The 23,484-nt window shown below is 42.4% G+C and overlaps 1 protein-coding gene across 9 annotated transcripts in view; it reads left to right on the plus strand.

Moving 5' to 3' along the window:
• slco4a1 (solute carrier organic anion transporter family, member 4A1) overlaps nt 1-23,484 on the plus strand; it is a 37,035-nt gene that overhangs the window by 6,944 nt on the left and 6,607 nt on the right. For 3 of the 9 annotated variants that reach the window (XM_030362702.1, XM_030362696.1, XM_030362748.1), the window contains 8 exons: nt 8,798-8,855; nt 9,025-9,925; nt 10,370-10,460; nt 11,043-11,164; nt 15,620-15,731; nt 16,287-16,441; nt 17,311-17,578; nt 22,807-22,972. In XM_030362702.1, coding sequence (XP_030218562.1) covers nt 8,798-8,855; nt 9,025-9,925; nt 10,370-10,460; nt 11,043-11,164; nt 15,620-15,731; nt 16,287-16,441; nt 17,311-17,578; nt 22,807-22,972 — 1,873 coding nt within the window. Of the gene's footprint in view, nt 1-6,331; nt 6,485-8,797; nt 9,926-10,369; nt 10,461-11,042; nt 11,165-15,619; nt 15,732-16,286; nt 16,442-17,310; nt 17,579-22,806; nt 22,973-23,484 lie in introns of those variants that run through there. The other 6 variants (XM_030362705.1, XM_030362721.1, XM_030362712.1 and 3 more) reach the window with 4 other exon arrangements.

Raw genomic sequence — 23,484 nt, forward strand, 5'->3', positions numbered from 1 at the left:
TCCAAAATAGATTTGTTTGCTGACAGCCTGCTGCTGTGGAATTGCGGACAGGTGTCATCAAAATCGGCTCGTGTGATAAGCAACGCCTTTAAAGGCCCACTATGCAACTTTTTTAGCCAAAATTACATTAAGTATGCAGGTTGAGAGTTATGCTGATGGTTCTGCATCCATTTCTGGGTCGATTGGTGGGTGTGTCATTTACCCATGTCGCCTCTCCAGTGAAAAAGCGCATATGCAACTTGCTCTGTTCGGACCGACACAATCCGGATGTGACGCAACGGAAGTATCCTCGAAAATGTAGTCAGATTGTAGTTTCGAAAATGCTTTACGGCACAGACACACACGCCTAACCTGACGCTTGATCATTGTGTGTCACAAAAATGGTTCAACGCGCCTGTGGCTGCGCTAGAGTCCGAGGTAGGAAACCCAAACGCCGCCGTGTTTGGGTGCATGATAGAGTTTAGATCGGGTTAGATTAAATAATCTCGGATATAAATAACGATCTCATCGTCATCTGTTTATCCGGGGTCGGGTCGCGGGGGGAGCAGCTCAAGCAGGGGGCTCCAGACTTCCCTTTCCCGGGCCACATTGACCAGCTCTGACGGGGGGATCCCGAGGCATTCCTAGGCCAGTGTTGAGATATAATCTATCCACCTAGTCCAGGGTCTTCCCCGAGGTCTCCACCTAGTCCAAGGTCTTCCCCGAGGTCTCCTCCCCACTGGACGTGCCTGAAACACCTCCCAATTCAGGCGCCCAGTGGGCATCCTTGCCAGATGCCCGAACCACCTCAGCTGACTCCTTTCTAAGTAAAGGAGCAGCGGCTCTAATCCGAGTTCCTCACGGATGACTGAGCTTCTCACCTTATCCCGAGACGCCAGCCACCCTTCTGAGAAAACTCATCTCGGCCGCTTGTACCCGCGATCTCGTCCTTTCGGCCATCACCCAACCCTCATGACCATAGGTGAGGATGGAACGAAGATCGACCGGTAGATCGAGAGCTTTGCCTTGCGGCTCAGCTCTGTTTTCGTAACAACGGTGCGGTAAAGCGAACGCAATACCGCCCCCGATGCTCCGATTCTCCGGCCAATCTCACGCTCCATAGTACCCTCACTCGCGAACAAGACCCCGAGGTACTTGAACTCCTTCACTTGGGCTAAAGACTCATAAATAACGATAATCGGGTTAAATAACTTCACATGGTGTGTCTGGTGTGTTTCCAGCATTCGTAGTGTTGATCAGCAGAGAAATAGTCCGCCAAGACGTTGAGGTTGCTTAGCAACCAGAGACTCTGTCCATGCAAGTGAACGGAGCGTTCACTCTTCGTCATAACTATCAAACCAAACATCCTTCACATTCACAGAGCGAACATTATGAAAGTAAAATGCACATTTCTTGCTAAAAATGTTTCCATAAACGCATTTAATGGCGTAACTATGTTACTATTTCCACCCAGAATAAAGAAAGATGTCGGCCGTATCCTTCTGTGCAAGGGTCACTACTCTCTGTCAGTGACGTCGGGTCAAGCTCCACGCTGATTGGCTAAAGTCGCTAAGCGTCACGCGTTGAAAGTTCTGAACTCCGGGCGTTGGTGCTTTACGGCACAGACCCCCAAACACGGAACCGGCTCGATATAAACACAAACACTAAGGGATTGTTATATTCATCATAGATCAGCCGACTAAAAAGAGACAGAGAAACCCAATGTCGGAGGAACAGAAGAAGAGAAAAGGGAGACTGACCGACAGAGAGGCCAGACACGAGTAAACTTTGGGCAAGCTTTTCAGGAATAGCGTGAACTGAAAGAAAAAGACTGCAAATCAGACGCCGACTCGGCCGTGTTGCTTTTGAAATTGAAAGTACCCTTGGGTGAACTTTGTCTTCGTGGTATTCTTGATGTTGATGGTCTCTGTACAAATGTGTTTGCTCAACCATTTTGTTGTGAGCCCTGTAAAAATTGTTTTCTCGACCGTTTTGTTGTGAGCCCTGTATGTTTCTAGCTTGCTTGGTTGCAACCATATAAACACCTTTGTTTCCATTGGTGTTTTGCTGTTCGTCCGTCTCGTCCCCCAGATACAGACTGAATCCCCGAATCCAGGTTCTTGTTTATTTAGATTATTATGTTGGCCAAACCTCTTACACTGATTGTTCTGTTCAACCTAAGATATAACAATTATAATCTAGGATATAAATTCTCCCCGTCAACTATAAAAAAGGATGGATTTATGTTTATTGCAATACAAATACACCATTTTAAAAATGTATAACCTTGCCTACACTTTATGAACATCTACTTCGGACATGGCTCCACGCATTCGCCGGCTTCTTTGAAAACAAATGCACATGGCTCGCGTAGAAGTGCATGGGGAAGGGTCGTCAACGAGTTGTTACGACAGTGTTGTGAAATATCTACTACGAAGCTGTAGGGGGCGCTGTGTAGAGAAATGTGCGTGCCAAAACCAAGAAAACAGCCAAGAAATGCCCGAAGTTGCATAGTGGGCCTTTAAGGTGGGAACGGTGCAGTTCATCTCTTCAGTTCAAGTATTGTTCATGGAGGAATAAAGATCAGTTCAACGGGAGCATTAGTGCTAGGCAGCACACAGGAAATTATACATTTATTTTTGTCTTGTAATCCCTGCTTCTGAAATGAGCGAACATCTCCAGTCAGGGCTCGTCCGCCCAGTGGACAAGCGCTTTCCACTGTGCAGATAAATCGCCAGCATTCCACTGTGCGATTTTCCCTGTTGCGTATGCCCCCTCACATTGTTGAAATCCCATGCTGGATGCTTTAATCTTTTCTATGTGTTTTTAAGTTAATGATCAGGCTATAATAAGACCACGTTGGCTATGTAATCGCAGACAAAAGGGGACATTTCATAGTGGATGTTGGAAACCAGGACATTTTAGCGTTTTTGCTGGGAATCGGGACACGCAACTCAAGATCGGGACTGTCCCAATCACCAATGTCAGTGTAGGATAGGGCTGGCCCGAATGTCATTTTTCAGGCTTCGAATACTCGTTGGTTTTTCCGAGCGAATATTCAAATACTCGTTCCAGAAAAAAACACCATCAAAAACAACATTAATAATCCCTATATACTCCCTGGAACCGATTTTGACAGTATCTGCATATTTTGTTGAAGATTTAATAGCTTTTGAACGTTAATTAGTAGGCCGAAGTAGGTTGAAGTTCCTTAGTTTTTCCCCGTGAAAGCGAACAGCTGTTGCTCCGTTCCAAATCAGCTGTTCTCTGCCATCTCAGCCCTTACGGGAGCTTTTCAATTCATCCTGGAACGTGCATCTTTTCAGGGAATTTGTACAATAAATCCATAACAAATACCGAATATTGATTGTCTTATGTGTCCATATTATATCCATTATATTGACCGGGTATTCTCAAGACGCTCACGCTCTGCAGCAAGCCAGTCACAGTTGATTGGCGCGGCGCTGTACAGCAAACGTAAACAAACAACTAAGCTAAGGTTTTAAGTATTACTTTTCCTCCAGAGATCCCGCTAATGTTGTGTTATAAAGTAAAGGGAAACAAGATATCTATTCTTCCTCCACCTCTCTCGCTTCTCTGCTTGGTGTCGCTGACGCTTATAGTTTGCCTCCCTCGCTCTGGTAACGACACGTACGTAAAAAAAAACGAAGCTCCGAATACTGATTTAAGCTTTGAATACTAATTTTCCGAACAAGTATTCGAATATTCGAATAATTCGGGCCAGCCCTAGTGTAGGACACTACAGCACATGCAACTAAGAAATAATCATATTAATTAATTCAAGTACAATGATAATAGTAATGCAATTTGTATTAATGACCTCATGTCGGAATGACGGGAGGATTTAAATAAAGTAGAGCACCGCCACTCTGACCATAGAAACAGAAAGTGTCGGGAGCGGTGGGACGTTTGAAAACAATGGAAGTGCCGCTGACACACCAAAATTGTACCGGGGGCGATAATTTTACCGCCTACGTAATTCGCGTTGAAACATTACGTCGTCGATCAATGCGATTGTCCGTTGCCGGGCAGGTTTCAAAAAACATTCGCGCTCATCAAGACGAAATAACATAATACAGATAACATTCGTTTTTACTTTATATTTGTTTTGTATTGAATTTAGCTAGTAAACAGAGTGTTTAAGGTGTTGTATCGTAGTCTAGCTAGCTTGTGTTAATTTAATTTAGATAATAGACGTCATCGTTCAACGCGATTGTCCATTGCCAGGCAACGTTTGCAGTGATCATCAGTTGCCAGGCAGGTTTGGAATTTTCAAATGCGGATTACGTAGGACTACGTACTACAGTAGAGGAGAGCCCCTTTTTCTATATAAGGTAAAAACATCTAATTTGCCGAAATTGAGTGATAGGTTATACAATTAAGAACAAACAACGGTGGGCCTCTTCATAACTAATTTACATATTTTTTTAATTCATTAGTGTTTTATTATTATTTTTTTTTACAAATCTTAATTTTTGGTGCCCCCCTCAGGTACTTGGTGCCCTACGCACTTGTACTCTGCGTATAGGGAGTGGCGGGCCTGGTTGTAAGCACGCAGCACAGTACTGTAGGTCTAGCTCCCTAGACTATTCTCTACACGCATCATTCCACTTCTTCTCTAGTGCTACAACACACTTCATAACAGTAGAACCCACCTAGTGGTGTAATCAGGTAGTGGACACAACAAATTGTGTTGTGTCAGCGGCGGTGGCGCAGTGCATTAGTTTAAGACGCAAACGCCAGCGACCGGGGTTCAAATCTCGACGGCCCATTATCATGCCTTTTACCCCCATAGATGTGGTGCCAGCATGGCCTTGAGAAAATGGGTCCAAGTTTGAAATGAGCACAAAAATATAATCGCATAACCTTTAGTGAATATGTTTTCAATATGACATAAGAATTGGGACTTTATAAGCTTCACTTTAAGGTTGGGTATGGAATTCTCTTTTTTGGCCATTTTTGCAAAATTACCGTATTTTCCGCACTATAAGGCGCACCGGAGTATAAGCCGCAGCAGCTAAATTGAATGATGTTTACATATATAAGCCGCACTGGAGCCCGCCGCTTAAAAATCCATAGATTTACGAGGTCCCCTCGTGGCCGTTAGCTATAAAATTTAAAAATTATCTGCATCGTTATATAAGCCGCAGAATCGCAAAATGGGAAAAAAAGCGCGGCTTATAGTCCGAAAATTACGGTACTTGAAATCCTTATCATAACCCACTTACAGCCACTGAGTTAGAAGTACTGACATGGAAATTAAACAAGTCGATCATCTGTGGAACGGGCAGGGCTCGAAAAACTCCAGCCAATGATTTCCAGAACCACCGAGTGGCATTAGACAGTAAGTACGTCAATCAAACGGTCGTACTGCACTCCCCCTCCCCCCCGCGCGTGGCCCCTTCCTGCACGTACTCAAAGCTCGTGACCCAGAGCAAGCTTCTGTTTGTTGTTATCCTGCGGTAGGTACTGGAGCTAGCTAACTAGCTAATGGCTCACTCTCGCGCATCTGTGTTCGCGCTCGTGCATGATTGCGCGTCCATGTACTTGGAATGGGTGGAGTCAGAGTCAGCGTTGAAGGAGAGGGGGTAGGACCATTTGAGTTGTGTGTTTTCAAAATCTGCTGGCGTTTCGCGAATCCCATACCCAACCTTTAAATGCACATCACGCGCTGCCAACAATCTACCACTCTCTCACGGAGACGCACTGCGCAACAGTAAGCATTGCCTACATAATGTGCAATGTACCGGTAGCTCAAATAGCGAATACCCTCTCATAGAGAATATTTTTCAGGCAATGCCAAGGGATCGGATCTGTCCCGAAAGACCCCTGTAGGCTACAACACGGGCTCCGAGGTCCACGGGAACACCCAGTGAATTATGTTGTTACATAATTCACACATTCATACCAACAGGCCACATATGCCCTTACCAATTAAAGAGGCTTCTCTCTCATCTTAGGGAGGGGTCCTGAGCCTAGGGAGGCGTCCAGCTGATACAGGAAGCCAATCATCACGTGTCAATTCTAGAGATACGAGCGGTCAAGATGTTCGAGAGACCCAGGGGCTCAAGGCCACAAAAACAAGTGTAATTCTGGCACATAGCCACAAGAAGTCAGCACCAAGCCACAAAGTTGAAATGCCAACACATAGCCGCAAGAGATCAGCATAGAGTACATACATATACAGGTATCCAGGAGGCAGGAGTTCAGCGCCATGCTTAGCCAATCAGAGCACATAACCGAGTCCACGCCTGCCCAGTATTAAAGACACAACACATAGCCCAGGGGGCCAGAACGCTCCAGGTAAGGCATCCTTCAGATGCCCTACTAAGTGTATCTCCACGCGTGCATAATACAATTCCTCTCCTTTTGCTTCATAGAGACTAGACTAAACCTTTACCAAATAAAGTGAGGTAAAAGCTATCCTGATTCTAGTACCTTTTCTAAAGAACACTGCAGTGTTAAACTTAACTCAATGTATTTGGTAAGTTTTATTTATTTGGAACTTTTATTTAAAGTTAAACCCTTCCTCCAAAGTCCTAAACTTTGTGGATAGGAGGTGTGGTAAATTATTCGTCCAAAATCACAGTACTCGTGCCCCCGGTCTGCTTCATTAATCTAACTAAATGCTTTGACTATTATTTTTTTTTACATTTCTTAACTTGCAAAAGCTTTACATGTGAGTTAATCATGCCACTGATGAGGATGTGAGGTTCACATGCTTTCATTTCCTCAAGTGTAAACTTAGTCTCTGCACCACTTTATTTACGTCATTATTCAAATGTATCCGACCTGGTCACGACTTTTGGTATAAAATGTTTTGTATGTTGATTTATTTTGATTTGTTTAGGATATTTCATATGAATACAGTATATTTATAGATGTTACAATGGTTAATCACATTTTTGGTATTAACCAGTATTAACATCCACATTTTTATATTGAATAAGCTAATTTCTTTTCATCAAGTTTGTACAGTACTGATGAAACAATTAATATACCATTATACATGTTTATGTACATGTGTAACATTGAACACAACTGCTGCCTTCATAATAATATAAATGGTATTGTGAAGTTCTAACTACCTCGTTGGGCTGGATTTGTGTTTCTGACAGACTGCACTGCTGCTGTAGAGTACATTTAAGTTCAGATCATAACAGTATGTGGTTCCGTTCTGCGAGAGAGGAGGCTAATTCTGATAAGATGACAGAAGATATTAAAACACTGGCTTGGATTCATGAATGAATCTCTCTCTCGCTCACACTCCCTCGTCCCCCAAGGTTCCTGCAAGGTAGTTAAAGGAATCTACATAACATAGAAGATAGAAGATTGGCTTTGCCAAAGTGTTGTACTTGATGGCTACAGTGGCAATGCAAATTCAGACCTTTCAATTAGAGAGAATGGGAGAACTCTAGGCCCAAGGATAATGTATACAAATGCCTTTCCAATTAATGCGATTGGGATATTAAACAAAATAAATATTAGGTTAAACAACTGTTGCAAAATAAATTAAATTAATAATGAACATTACACTCAATTACAATCAACCATTAAGCACCAAAAGGTTCAAAACTAAATTCATAGACGGTGTCACTTGCGGTTTCAACAGTTGTTTATCAGGATAAGGGCCACGAAGAAAAGTTGATCAACCCTTTCCGGCTTTGGACATGACCTATTATTATATGTAAGAGGTCACTTGTTCCCCATTCCTGCTTGATGGGGAACTAGTGGCAGGGGTGTCTCCGTTTCAATTCAATTCAAAAAGCTTTATGGCACGACCATTGTTGTGAACAGTATTACCGATGCATTATTGATCTTTATTTTTTACACCTGATGGAAGTATGTTTTCTTTCCCTACAAGAGTAATAATAATATAATAATAATACATTTAATTTAGAGGCGCCTTTCAAGACACCCAAGGTCACCTTACAGAGCATATAGTCATCATACATTATTTATAAAAAATAAAAAAAAGTACTAAAGAGTACTATTTTGTTAATGCATAATAATTAAAAAAATATTTAGAAATAATAGATAGATATTGCCCTATTGTTGTTAAGGTGGTCGCCTTAACAACACAGTGCTGGGGGAAACACTGCAGTTAGAAGAGATGTATGTTTAATGTTATGAGGTGTATTTGGATAAAATAAGTGGAAGTGGGCGTGGTTAATGGCCTGGATGGTGCAATTTCATAAATGTCTTTGTTGGTGGCCCACAACTTGGCTAGGAGTGGCTTATTGTCTGATTACACGTTTTTTTGTACATATACATGTACATATAATATGATTATATAAATGCATAATTATAAAGTTCTAATATTATAATTAGACCATGCACCCTTTATTTTTCTTGTCTTTATAAAGATTCTTTCTTACATCGATATAAAATCACATTGAAAACAGAAAAACAATAAAATACAGTATAATTGGTTAAAACATGAAAAATATAAAATAAATACGAATACTATATGTTGAGGGTTTGGATAGCATTTTTTATTTTATTTGCAGTTTTCAGTTTTTTTGTGAGATTTTAGTAGTTATAAAATATATCCCATAATCCCATCCCAGCATTAGAATAAAGCAGATAGAATAAAGCTTGAGTATGTATGTATAAAGAGTCAAGATACTTAATAAACCTGATTAAGAATCAAAGAAAAAACCTTTGTTACAATGAGTTTAGCTTTCCTGCAAAGTAAAAAAATACTTGACCCATGAAAATGTTCATCGTGATCATTTGAAACAAACCTCTGTATTCGTCCTTAATTTGTTTCCCGGTCTGTCTTTTTTCACCATAGGTCATTGCAACCTCAGCAGCAACCTCAACATGAAGCCGTCAACCCTATCTCTTGTTTAGTGAGTAGAAAAAAGATCCAGCAAACAGCATTTGACACTGAACTCATGGAGACCAAAGAACAACTCGGGATATAATAGAAAAGCCCCAAAAAAGCTAACAATTTAATATCTCTGACTTGAGCCAATCTTCTGATTCATCTTTCAATAATCTTCTCTATTGTATCCTCAGTTAGGCTTGTGCCACCCTAGCTCCCAACACCCATCTCTCTTCTCAACAGTGACCCTCATTGGGGCAATGCCAGTTTTGCTAAATGCTGATGCATCCTTTAGCTCCAAGCAGGAGCTCTTGGACCTGCAGGATTGCCCCCAAGGCTCAGTGGACAACACCCCAAGCCCTTTGGACTCTTGGACTGTGAGCCCCATAGAGTCAGGCCCTGGAAGTCTCAGACGGGATCATGGCGGCATTCGGCCAAAAATTCTCACTGGCACAAGCACACTCCGGCGGGAGATCCAAACTGTGGACGGTATCATCAGTGTGGAGACCTCCATGGGCTCCAAATTCACCTCAGAGGACTTGGATCCGCAGTGTGGCTGGGGGGCCCTGACTCACAGGACCCTTCAGGTCTTCAACACCCCTCGATGGCTGCTGTTCTTCCTGTGCACCGCTTCATTCCTCCAGGGCATGATCATCAACGGCTTCATCAACACAGTGGTCACCTCCCTCGAGAGGCGCTTTGACCTGCGCAGCTACCAGGCCGGCCTGATTGCTAGCTCCTACGACATCGCTGCATGCGTGTGCCTCGCATTCGTCAGCTACTTTGGTGGGACTGGCCACAAGCCTCGCTGGCTGGGCTGGGGAGTGCTCGTGATGGCTCTTGGATCGCTTGTGTTTGCCTTACCCCACTTCACCACACCCCCCTACCAGGTCAGCTTGCCCGAGCACACGGGAATGTGCTCTGCCAACCGTACCGGGCCGTGCCACAACAAGGAGAGTACTGGGCTCTCCAACTATCGTTTTGTATTTATGTTGGGCCAGTTTCTCCACGGTATGGGGGCCACGCCACTCTACACATTAGGGGTCACATACCTGGATGAGAATGTCAAGTCAAGCTATGCTCCTGTTTATATAGGTGAGACTCGCACCTTACATATGACACGTAATCAGTAATGAATATACTCACCCATTACTTCCCAATAAATACACACAGGCCTTTTGCATTGCTTTAATGGCTAAATTTCTGCTTGAATCTTAATCTTGGTCCTGTCAGATCCTTAGTCCCCTCAAATTAATTGTATTGTCAACACACCAGAAATATGAAAGTCTTTGAATTCCTAGTGCATGGGTTCATTCTAACTGGTCATGCTAAATAACTACTACTACTTGCTCTCCCAGTTACCCGAATACAATTGCTCATTAACACACTGTCTCCTGTAAATACCTGTATTTAATGCTATTCCATTGCTGCCAAGAACAATGGACTCACTTTGATCCAAGAGACCAGGAAGTAGGAAATCGAAAATGTTATTCTTCTTACACGCCTCTGTTTTCCTTTCTGTGGTCCTTCTCTCCCCAGGGATCTTCTACACAGCAGCCATTTTGGGACCAGCCGCAGGTTATCTGCTGGGTGGCTTTTTTCTCAAAATGTACACTGAGACCCACCTGACGTAAGATTTAAAAAAATATATTGGTTAGCTGATTGGATAAACCATCTGTCTATCACCACCTATGTTGGTGATAGACCGGCCAAATAAACCAATCAGATCAATTTCTCTGAACTTATATCTCCAATTTTCCAGTAGGCTAGACGTTATATACAATAACTGCATGCAATGCATATCCATGCAAGAAGATCATGGCTAGAGTTCACAACAACATGATTCTTTATTACTTTGTTCGTTCCCCAATCGTTTGTCGCATTTGAAAACAAGATTTTTCTGAAATAAATTTGCTCTCAATAAGCTTTTCGGATTAGTAAGCATGCTTTTACCATTGAAGCCCTTGTAGTAGCTTGTGCACATTTTAGCATTCACAATGATGGGTGCACAGGATTTGCTGGATGTCATTACCTTTGTCTCAACTTATTTTCCACTCCTCTTTGCACTACTATCCAATATCCATATAGATAAGATAAGATAGACTTTATTGTCATTGTACAGTCACCTATACAACGACATTGGGAATAGGGGAATATGTCAGATAAATCCCTCACTGTGTGTGTGTGTGTGTGTGTGTGTGTGTGTGTGTAGTACAGAGCTAACTCCAGAGAACCCTCTGTGGGTGGGGGCCTGGTGGATTGGGTTCCTGGCAGGAGGAGCAGCAACTCTGATCATTGCCCTCCCTATCCTGGGCTATCCTCGACAACTACCAGGTAACTGTCGTACTGAAAATAGAACAACAACACAAATTATGCAAGTTCCTTCTTGTTCTTCTCAATACGTACATTTAAAAGAAATAATAATATTTTGATAATTTTGGAAACCCGAAAAGGTATGACCTTCAGGCACTCCATCGTGATGTTTGCACACACCACTTATACAGGAAATAGGCAGACATCCAATAGAGTCAATCCTAATCACCTTTGTTACGTGTCAAAATGGCAGCAAAGGCAGACAGAGAGTCATGGATGAGTTTCGAATATTTATCTACAACTTCATCATCAAGATATGTTATTATTCACAAAGTTACACCATTTTTCCCCCTCTTCCCTAAACACAATGTCCATCGCGACCACGGAGCGTCGGAGAGCGTCCAAACGATAGGGCATCACGAGGCAGGACGTGAAGAGAGTCCAAACGATCCAAAAAACAAGGCGTCCACGAGAGCGGAGGGAGTGAATAGACGTCCGAACGATAGGGCATCACAAGGGAGGGCGTGAAGAACGTTGGCGATCCAAAAATACGGCGTCCACGAGAGCGGAGGGAGTGAAGAGACGTCCGAACGATAGGGCATCCACGGGCGCGGATAGAGTCAAGCCCCCTCTTTCCGTAATTCTCTGCGCTATATATCGCGTGTAATCAGGAATGGGCCAATCACCAATCACTAACCCTAACCACGCATGCTGATCTGATGATTGGCAATAACAAATTAGATGAACTTATGACCACAAATAAAATACAGAATCATGTCAAAATAAAACAAAACAATGCAGAAATAAAGTATAAATGTAGGTTTGTTACACCTTGATATAAAAATAGTAGGGCTGTCCCAATCCAATCCACGACATCGGTATCGGTCCGACGTTGGCCAATTACGCTGGATCGGATATCGGAAGGGAGAAGTAAATATGATTTGATCAGCGCAGCGTTTCACATGATAACAATAGTCGCCAATTAGGCGCATGAGACCTACCTGTTGAACAGTCATGTCAGCAGTTTGGCAGTAATTTAACCGTAAAGAAGAAACCTGGCTGTGGCATGGCTCACCTCGGTTGTTGCTGAGTGCGATCACGCGGTCACTACAGACGCTCCAGCTTGGGCAAGACCAGATCACAGCTGTTGTGATCGCCAAGCACAACAGCTGTGCTTGGCGTCAACAATCGCTCGCTACCCCCCCCCCCCCCCCCCGCTTTCGGACAAGGCTGTGCGCTTTCTCATTCCATTTGCAACCACGCATTTGTGTGAGAAAGGCTTTTCTTCCCTCGCCTTCATTGAAACTCAATAAAGAAGCAGGTTGGATGCTGAACCAAGTCTGAGGCTAAAGCTTACCTCAATACAATACATGAGTTAAATACAATACATGAGTTTATACAGTTTATAGACAGTTGGTTGCTTATGTCGAGTAAAGTTATGTGAATAATAAATCTTATTAATATTAATGCCTTCTGTGTAAACTCGATGTAGTTATAGGTCTATGCCACTTTATTTTAATTCCGGTGGTACTTGGAGAGCCAAATCATTTCTAAGGTGGTACTCATTGTAAAAAGTTTGAGAACCACTGCTCAAGTGCATAGGGGAGATCAAGGTCACTTGTTTTCAGTTTTATTGCCCAATTTAGTCCGCAATTTTCCTAGGTAGACTAGTTAAAAAAGTTGGTGCTCTATGCTACTCTACCCTAACTATTCATGTAAAAATAGTAATAAGAAGAGTTACAATATTTTTTTAAATCAATATATTCATACATATTTATAGAGGGTAAATACATTCTTTCTTTGTTATTAGGTTATAGAGTATAACAATTAAAATAGTAAAGTAACATTATGGCATACAGAGTAACTGCATAGGGGACATGATAATATAATGACATGTGTATGACTTTCTAAAATCCCTCTATTTAATTATGAATTATAAAGGGGGCCCATCGACCCCCTCCATTCCTCCGTTTCCTCCCATGTGTTTTTCCTTTTTCACGGGAGGGGTTTTCCGGAATCAGTAGTTCTACCTCTAGCCCCGCCCTTTTTGGCTGAACCTTATGTGTTCCCATTGGTGAAAATTGGGGGCTCATACTCTCTTCCCCATCGAGGGAGAAATTCTCCTTCTCTTTGGTAGTACCAAGTGTTGGGCTGAGGCGTCGCAAGACAGGCAGTGATTTACCCTTACGCCCTCTTGCTAGCTCTTTTTGGTAGATCTTTCATCCACTCTTTCACCCACATGTTGAGCTCCAGTATTCACAAATGTGCTGCTAGTACCTACAAGGGCAGCTTCTCCATCAACAGGATCAGGGAGTTCATTCAGATAAACCACAGGTATGCCAGAGCAAAAGGCCAGTAGGGGTGCTCATCCCTCTGACCCTGTTGAAGATGATATTCCAGTGCTGTGTGAATGTCATTGATCCACAAACGGATGGATGTGGAACTGCAAACCTGATGCAGAAATGAAAACCTTGTAACTAATTCTTTGACAGGCTGGACATTTTTCCCTAAAGTACACATGATCTGAATAGATTTTGCTGAATGTTTTGGAATACCTTGAAAGAAATAAGTAATGTAAATACAAAATACCCTGGCACAGGGTACACATTGGGCCCTTTCTTGCACCCAGCGCAATTCACTTTCTACACAACACATGTATTGTTGCTAGTTTGCACCAGGTGTAAAGCTGATTTTCCCCCACAGCCAACTTGCGCCACTACACTTGCGCCCTGTGAGGCGTGTCGACGAAGAGCAGAGGAGTGTTGCGCAAATGAAACATGATGCTAATGGATCGAAAAAAGCATTTGTGCCACTTACCAAAAACGTCCTGGTCGTGCACTAGCGGATAGTGCAGTTGGTGAGGCTATTTTGACGTACCATGGTAGGTCAGAACTGTAACATAAGCTTACACACCTGTAGGCTATACACCACAAAAACATGCAAACGATTAGCCTAATTGAAATATAATGATGATGATGTGGATTGTGGAAAAACAAAAAAATCCATAGTGGTTGCATGAATGAACACTGTATATATAATAATATATATACAGTAATAATAATAATAAGTAATAATATAATAATAATAATAATAATAGACTTGAGCAAATAGGCTATATCCCAGCCTTCGAAAACCAAATCTCGTTTTAGGGTAAATTATAACGGTTACAATTATTTGAGGAAGAACGCTGATACAGCGGTAAGAAGTTTTACTTTTAAAACAATGCATCTGCAAACACTGTAAAGCAAACCCATATTTTCTTGACACAGACATCGTGTTCAAGCCCATAACTTTTAGGATTGATGAGTAATTCATCGTAAGGAAACATAGTTTTACCCCGAGTGAGTATTTAAAAGTGATTGAATGCGGGTGATGCTTGGCGCGGGCTTGTGTGCACCCATCTGTTTAAACACACGCAAAATAAACACGTAACGCATAATACAGTCCATGCAATGTATATTAACGGGGGGACACATGCATATTACGGACACGAGTCGATAACGATAATGTATACAATACTGGTTAGAAACAATGTTTGTTAATGTATTGCCGCATCATCATCGTTAAATAGGCCCACAGTTGCGGCCACAGGACCGCATATCATATATTGTTATATTAACTTTGCCAAAATTTACAAGACGACTCAGTGTTTCTGAAGTTGTAGAAGAAACGCTATTCCATTTGTGAATTAGGCCTATTATTTTGCCATAGACTGAGCCATTTGAACCATTGTTGTAACAGTATTACTGATGCATTATTGATCTTTATTTTTCACACCTGATGGAAGTATGTTTTCTTTCCCTACGAGGGTTTTCTACTTTGTTAATGCATAATAATTAAAAAATATTTATTAAAAAATATATATCTATACATTGGTAGTCAAGGCGGGGCCCTATTGTTGTTGAGGCGGCCGCCTTAACAACATAGTACTGGGGGAAACACTGGGTCATACATCTGTCTCAGTGGAGACTGCAAACGCGCTGTCAAAATATCAACTCGTCAAGTTCAAATGCGCTGGCTCTTAAAGGGGATGAGAGATGGAACTCTCATTGGATTGTTGCACGTTACGCCAAAAACACACCTTCTGACCAATACATTTTAGATTTGCGTCGGGCGCAATAGTCATTTATCCGCCTGTATATAGCAACAGCGCCAGAGATCCGCCCACAAAGCTACTCGCGTTTCGCGCTTCTGACTTGCGTTTCAGACCGTTAAAATAGGGAATTAATTAAGAAACCGTTATAATGTTTCTTAAGAGATAATAAGCTTGATACATTTTTGGATGCTTATTATTCTTGCTAGCATTAGCATATGGCCCATGCAACCAAACTAACCTGGGCCATGCAATGACAAGCATTTTCTTAAGAAAAATGTGTCAAGTCTACATTATTTATTGCTGAAACATGAGAAGGACAAGATGAAAGAAGATTTAAATTGGAAAAAAAATAACGATTCAATGTTTTCTTCTTCTTGCAGGCTCTCAGAAGTTAGCAGCCATGCGTGTGTCTGAAGCTCACCAGATTAAAGACGGCAGCAACGCCACAGCCTCCGACCCACAGTTTGGTAAATCAGTCAAGGACATGCCCCGGTAAGAAGAACAAGAAGAAAGAAAGAAAAAAATACAATTTAATAGTCAAACATACAATCAAAACAAAAAACATTTTGTGTTTGCAGAAGAGAAATATTCAGATTCCTGAATTAACTGTTTTGAATTTCAAATGTAAGAAGATTAAAAAAAGTTTCTGTTTAAACAAAAGGCCAAAGGCCGTTGCACCTACAAACGCATTACCCAATCTCCAAGCATGGGCTGAGACGTGGTGAACATGGTGTACCAGACTATTGGATAATAGTCGGGATAGTAGTCTTTAATAGTATACATTTAAGATTCTAGGAAAAGTAGGCAGTCTAGACTGAATGTAGTGAAGGCAGTCTAGACTGAATGTAGTGAAGGCAGTCTAGACTGAAGGGAGCATAAACAACTTGTTTTGACAGAGATTGTCTATTCTACACCCATCCTATGACCACTCACAGTTTAGAAAGAGAAATCTGGCTATATGTGTCTTCTACTTGCCAAAGACTATTATATTACAGTAGAGCTTTGTAATTATGGTTGCTACCCTTTCTCCCTCTCTGCTGTTGCCAGGTCTGTGCTGATGCTCTTGAAGAACCCCCCCTTCCTGTTCCTGTGTCTGGCCGGCGCCACAGAGGCCACGCTCATTGCTGGCATGTCCACCTTCGGCCCCAAGTTCCTGGAGTCCCAGTTCAACCTCAGCGCCTCAGAGGCTGCCACATGGTTCGGTGAGAGAACCATAGATAGACAGACTGACAGACATACAGACCAACAGACAGAGAGACATACATACAGAGAGGAAGACAAGAAAACAGATAGGGACACCGACAGAAAGACAGATAAATGTTAGGGCGCACTCACACTAGGCCATCTGTACTGTGCCCAAGTCCATTTGATACCTGGCCCGTACTTGAGTACGATTGCCCCCCCCCCCCGCTGATCATGTGAGAGAAGGTGATGCAGTCGTATTAAACAAAGACGTTGAAAGATGGTGCGATCTACGAGAGAGACACAGAGGAACTTTCCTTACAAGGCTTTTGTCGGGATAAAAAACAAGTGGTCAGCAAAACAAAGAATATGTTGACGTTTTTGCGCTTGTAAATAGTTAATCGCGTTTGTAGCCTACTCTTAGACATGAACTTATTCTTGCATGCAGGTGTCTTCATAAAAAAATGTAACATGCAAATTATTCTAAAGAGGTCTAGACTACGTGCACAGCCCTGCCTTCTCCAGTGAACCAAGAAAGCCCGCGCCGTGACGAACGGGGGATTTTCATCAAACACTCAACTTCGCTATCGCACTAACGTGAACCCACTCGTGAACCGCTTGCCGCATTGTTTATTGTTTAATGGGGTAGAAGGGTTGCATGGACTATACGTCATATAGCTCAGGTTGCTTATCCGTGCGTGTGCGCGTGTTGGCTCATTCGCATCTGTACCGTGGCCTGAGCACACTTCGCTGAGGTGTGCTCAGCCTCAGGCCACGGAATTGAACCGATTTTTACAATGTATACATTTGATTCCTTATTTATTTATCTAATATTCATGTTCAGTTTAACCTTGACTCCTTCAGACGGTATTTCTGTTCCCCTCTGCAGGCATCATGGTGGTCCCGGCCGGCGGGGGGGGCACCTTCCTGGGGGGCTACATCGTGAAGCGCCTCAACCTACGCTGCCGCGGTATCATCCGCTTCTGCATGTTGTGTGCCCTGGTCAGCCTGCTGGCCATCTTCATCTTCCTCATCCACTGCCCCAACGTGCCCATGGCCGGGATCACTGAGCCCTACCGCTCTGCTGTGCACCGCAGCCCCCAGTTCCAATACCAGTACCCCACCAGTAACACCAGCAACCAGCCACTCACAAATAGGTCTGTGATCATATAAACAGATTGGCATGTTGTGCGTTTTACCTAATGTTCTGATCTGTGCTGGATCTGTAGCAGTGTGCGAAATACCCGACAATATTTGGGGGGGTCCCCATCCCCTGAATGTTGCGCAATACCGATACAAATTTTCTCAAATTGCACTAGGCCTATAACATAACTATATCATGGATGCAAGCCAAGTCAATCAGTCTATAGCGTACATGACAACACGCACACACTAAGAATTTTTTTGATAATCCGATATGTTATGGTATTCGTAAAGCAACACTGACACAGGAGGCTGCATTGACTTAAGTTGTTTGGATGCACGTTTTATAACAATGAGAGGCAAAGTTGTGCATTACAATGCAAACAAGAAAATAATTGGCACCAATCTGGCGCATTTAGAAGAGCAATCAATTGAATTAATGCCAGGTATAGCCTATCGGAGTCTGGCATGCAATCAGTGCACTTGCAAATGAGAGCCCCCCCGGACACCCCCATATTTCGCGCACTGATCTTTAGCCCATCGTCTATTAGGCAGTACAAACATAAATTAGGATGGTTGTCCAATGGGATATTAGTTGTTTATGTCATGCATTATGCATCCAGTCAGCAAAGGTCATATGCTTTTTGGGATTTTCCATGCAAGCATGAGTTAATCATAACTGTTGGCATAAATCATTTGGTTTTGCACGCCCTCAAACTAGGGCTGACCCATCACATCATGCTTTTGATAAACTTTAGGTTCCCAAACAGTTAGGCTCTAGGCCTATGTGCATGGGGTCATGCATGTTAGGGGGACTTGATGCTGGTTCATATGTCGTACAACCTAATAAGGAAAATAATATTGCTATGAAAAAATATTATTTGATAATACATCGTACATTAACTCAGGAGGCTGTAGGCGAGGGGGGACGATTGGGGGAATTATTCAAGTTGGTTTTTTTTAAGACCAATATTGCAATTGAAATTTAGTATGCAATTTTTCTTTCTAAAGTTCCTTGTCTTCTGTATTATTCACTAAACACAAGCATGAATCTAAAGTATTACCAACAAACATTGGAAGCAAGCAATATATAAACTGCTCTTTCCTGTAGGCAAGGCCTATGTGTTGAGATGAATTGATGCATGGATTGATGTTATAACATCTTTATTTAACTATTGAATTGTAAAGTAAAAACAACACAAATCTTACTGATCTCCAGTCAGTAACTGTAACCAATCACACAAATTGAAGTGCAGAAATTAAAAATGCACAAATATGTTTCTCTAACACTCTAAAAATCTGAAGATAACTCAGTCGTTGTAATCAACATAAACGCAATATGTAAAGATGTAGAATGTGGGCCGTAAACAAAGCCGTAAACCCGGCTCTGGGCCCCGTGTTTAGGGGCGTCATATCCCAATGAACTCCGCTATCTCCTTAGTCGTTTTGCGGTGCCGTTTTAAACTGCGTTCATATATACTCTAAATCATTCCGGTCAGTGATCCCTGCCGAGTGGGGATTCGGTCTACTGGACAAAAAGTGGTCAATTTGTTTTATTTTCCACAAATCAAAGCGTAGCATGGCAAGTTGTTTTCTTTATCTACTGCTCTCACATGAGCTGTGGGTCGTATACACGTGATCCCCACGTGGCCCTCTGTTTCCGATTCAAACCGGTTAGATTGTGGAACATTAAAGGCCTACGTGCAGGTTAACCGGAAGTTTTGATTAATGGGTACATAAAGCACTCAAAATAGGTGGATCATTTATAAAATGTCTCCAAAATACTGTTAAAGTCCAGTTCTTGGCAGTAACGGGTCTTTTCTAACGCCATTCGGCAATGTAGTCACGTTGGTGAGACGTGCTGGAAGCCCTGTAGCCTCAGCCTAGTACTAGAACTATGGCGTCTAAGAGGTGGCAAGAACCACAAATAACACGCATGATGGCCCACAGCAGTATAATTTCAAACCTGTCAGACGTGAGAGGGCGAATGAGGAATTGCCGAGAACTGATGGCGGTCAAAGCCAATTAAATGCATCAGAGGAGAATGACCGGAGAGTTGCCATCATTTAGCAATGCAGCAACGAGCGCTGGAGCTAGTCAATGAACAGCAGTGCATACAACAACAACGCTTTATTTATTTTTACTGTCAGTGAATAGCACCGAGTTAAAGTCAATGTCTTCTTTATATCTAGTGACAGTGATTATGTCGTAAGTACCGGTAAACTTAGTCAGAAGATCTAGAAATAGAAGGCATGATGCTATAGCTATGGGCTAACTTAGTCTATCGGACATGCAATCAGTGCACTTGCAAATGAGTGCCTGCCAGTATAACCGATCGTGGTGTGACAATATTTAACCATCAATCTACCGCAAATACGACCCGACAGATGTAACTTGAACACATACACAAAGCACACCGTCCAACCTGGCGGATGCTGACAGACAGCCCACAACAAGCCAAACATCACCCCGGCGGGTGTGCTCTCTCTCTTATTCTCGCACGCCCGTACACAATCACTCCAACTTATCCAACTCCAAGTCTAGGCTGCTTCCCTAAGACCACAACTAACCACAAGGCCTTCATAACCATGCAGTATGCCGAAGCTGAAAAGGACACGCACAGTCGCACACACTCATCTTATGCAAAACAATCCGTTTTATCATCAACATTCAGTCACTGCAAAGATTTAAAGACTAGCCTCTTCCCATAAGTTAGAATGGATCCAAAGTATGTGATTGATACAGTCTGGTTTAGCTTTCGCTTGCTATCCGTTTTTAGTATGACTTCTCAACATTGGTCTTTCTTGTGTTCGGCGCTCATGGCTAATTTGCATACGCGCACAGGATTGGCTGGCTCTGCAAGGCAAATAATAGACATATTTAATTATCTTTCTATCTGTCTGTCCATCTATCTATCAACGCATGTGTCTAGTTTTAATGTGATGTATTTTGTGTATGTCCAGTCAGACTTGTTTTCTCCCTTGTTCTGTGTGGTCTTGTGGGCTATACTGTGTGAGCCAAATCACCTAAATGAATTCCCGACGATTTGTGTAGTTTGGTATTAATAAAGACTTGACTAGGCTATCTATCTATCTAGGCCATTAGGGTTTAGACTTTTACTTTATTGTCCCCTGGGGGAAATATTAGTCAACAATTATTCGCCGAAGGCGAAGTGAATAGTGTGAATAGCCCCCGAGGACGAAGGTCAATTTGTTATTGTTATTAGCAGACATTTTGCGATGAAAACAATATCGAGTTTGAGATGTCAATCATGGGATATTGCCCAATATCCCGATATAGCGAACCAATCAAATTGTGCCATCTTAGGAGGTTCACTTGTAGCAATTACTAACTATATATAATATCTATGTATTTATCTATGCATCTGTATAATCTGCAGAACACTCTCTTACTAGTCTACTCTCAAGGGTCTCAATGCAGCTTTGGTCCGTGTCTCCCCAAAGTGACGTCATGCAATGCATTCTGGGGGAAATGAGAATCAATAGCAAACTGCTAAAATATTACCTACTTTTTCGTATTACATTCAGTTTTGTGATACCTAACAACATTAAATACAATAAATAACAGTTTAAATCTTTATTACCAACAAGCAAATTGCACAAATTCGTTGGAAAATAAACCCTGGAACAGGGCTTTTAAAACAAAGACTGTTTTAATTGCTGCCTTTGCGATTAAGAACATTTAATAAAAAAATGTTAAATTAGTTATACTAATTACTATGTCGGTTAGAATTAGATTAATTGTTCAGCCCTATCCAGGAAGCAACATATGTTTCACTGACAGACTTATAGGGCCCTATCTTGCATCCAGCGCAATTGACTTAATCACTGGCGCATGTGTCGTTGCTTGTTTGCAACTGGTGCAGAGCGTTCTTTTCCTCCTGCGCCACGCGTCGGTTAATTAGGGAATGATCTTGCACCCCAATGGGCGGTTCGTCGAAAGGAGGAGGCGTGTTCTGGCGCAAATGTTCCCTGGTGCTATTTTGCAGTTTCAGAAACCACTTGCGCCACAAACCAGGAAATGCCTGGTTTAAAGTCAGTGGTGCGTTGTTCAGATGCTATTTTAAGGGCGCATGCATAATGTTGCATGCGCATACACTTTACTTCTCTCATCTACCTAGCCACACATTCTTGGGAAATTATTTGGGAAAGAACAGCTGATACGGTAATCAGTTGTACTTTTAAATCAATGCATCTGCAAACACCGTACAGCAAACACATATTTTCTTGACACAGACATCGTGTACATGCCCATAACTTTTAGGATTGATGAGTATTTGATCGTGAGAAAACATTGTTTTACCGCGAGTGAGTGTTAATGAATGAATGAATAAAAGAATGAATGAATGCGGGCGCGCGTGTGTGTATGTGTAAAATAATTAATGAATGTGGGTGCGCGTGTGTGCATCCATCTGTTTAAACACACGCAAACTAAACACGTAGCGCATAATACAGTCCATGGCAATGTATATTAACGGGGGGACACATGCATATTAGGAACACAAGTCGATAACGATAATGAATACAATTCTGATAAGAAACGATGTTTATAATGTATTTCGTATATCATTAAATAGAACCACAGTTACCGCACTTCATATGTTATATTATATACGTTTCTTTGCCGAAATTTATTTGAGGACTCAGTATTTCTGAAGTTGTGGAAGAAAACCTTTTTCCATGTGTGAATTAGGCCATATTATTTGGCCATAAACTGAGCCATTTGAAGTTTGAAATTCATGTGCATCTGTCTCATTGGAGACTGCAGACGCGCTGTCAAAATATCAACTCGTCGGATTCAAAATGCGCTCATGGCTCTTAAAGGGGATGGGAGCTGGCACTCTCATCGGTTTGCACGTTACTCCCAAACCACACCTACGGGTAATTAGGCTACTTCCCTTTTTAGATATGCGCCTGGCGCAAGAGTCATTTTTTGCGTCGGTAAACTAGCGACATCGCCATAGAACCGCCCTCAAAGCTGCTTGCGCTTGGCGCTTCTCACTTGCGTTTCAGACCGTTAAAATAGGGCCCATAGTGTCTTCAAGTCAAGCCGAGAAAATACAAAACATTAAATAGAAAATTTGAGTAGCTTGACCGTTGATGGCTTTCCTAGTTTCAATTGAAAGTGGAGTAAGAGTGTTGATGATTTTTTTTACCTCATTAACACTCTCTCTCTCCACTCCTACATGCATCCCCTGCTGTCTCCCCTCTCTGCACCCCAGTTCTGACCTGGAGCCTGACAGCCTGCTCGCTGAATGCAACTCAGGCTGCAGCTGTGCCCGGGAGCTGTACAACCCGGTGTGTGGGGGCGACGGCGTCATGTATTACTCTCCCTGCCACGCAGGCTGCAGCACCCTCCATCACACCGACGCCACGACTGGGAGACAGGTACGCTGTCCTGCATCTCGTTGGAGTCAAAATTTGTTTCTCCTCTACTTTGACTGATACAACCCTCCTGATATCTGCGGCCATTCAGAGTCAGGCTCTGCAGACCCCATGCAGACTTGTGTTTATATTCTATAATCGTTATTCAGTCTATTTCAGATTTAAAAAAAGAAAATAATTGCTATGTAGATTCCTTCACTTTCATTGGTCAGTGCTATCATTTGTTTTAATTAGACTTCTGCACTCCCTGGGCTTCATGACCTCCAAGGCCCTCCCCCGATTGGTTTAGGTAGAGGCTGTCGACGTGATCGAGGCCTGATCTTCAGAGACTACCAATACAAAAAATGACTAATCATTCTAACCATCCTACTCCAGACTCTAGCCAGTAATTATTACTAGGTTGTGCAGGTTTAAAAACCTTATTGTTGGCACTCTACACTTATAAAGCCTACTTTGTAGTTGCCGTGCTTGAACCAATAATGTGGTAATATGCGTCCCCCGCGCACCGTTCAGAC

The sequence above is a fragment of the Gadus morhua genome, chromosome 1 (assembly GCF_902167405.1).
Source record: "Gadus morhua chromosome 1, gadMor3.0, whole genome shotgun sequence".
Classification (NCBI taxonomy): Eukaryota; Metazoa; Chordata; class Actinopteri; order Gadiformes; family Gadidae; genus Gadus; species Gadus morhua.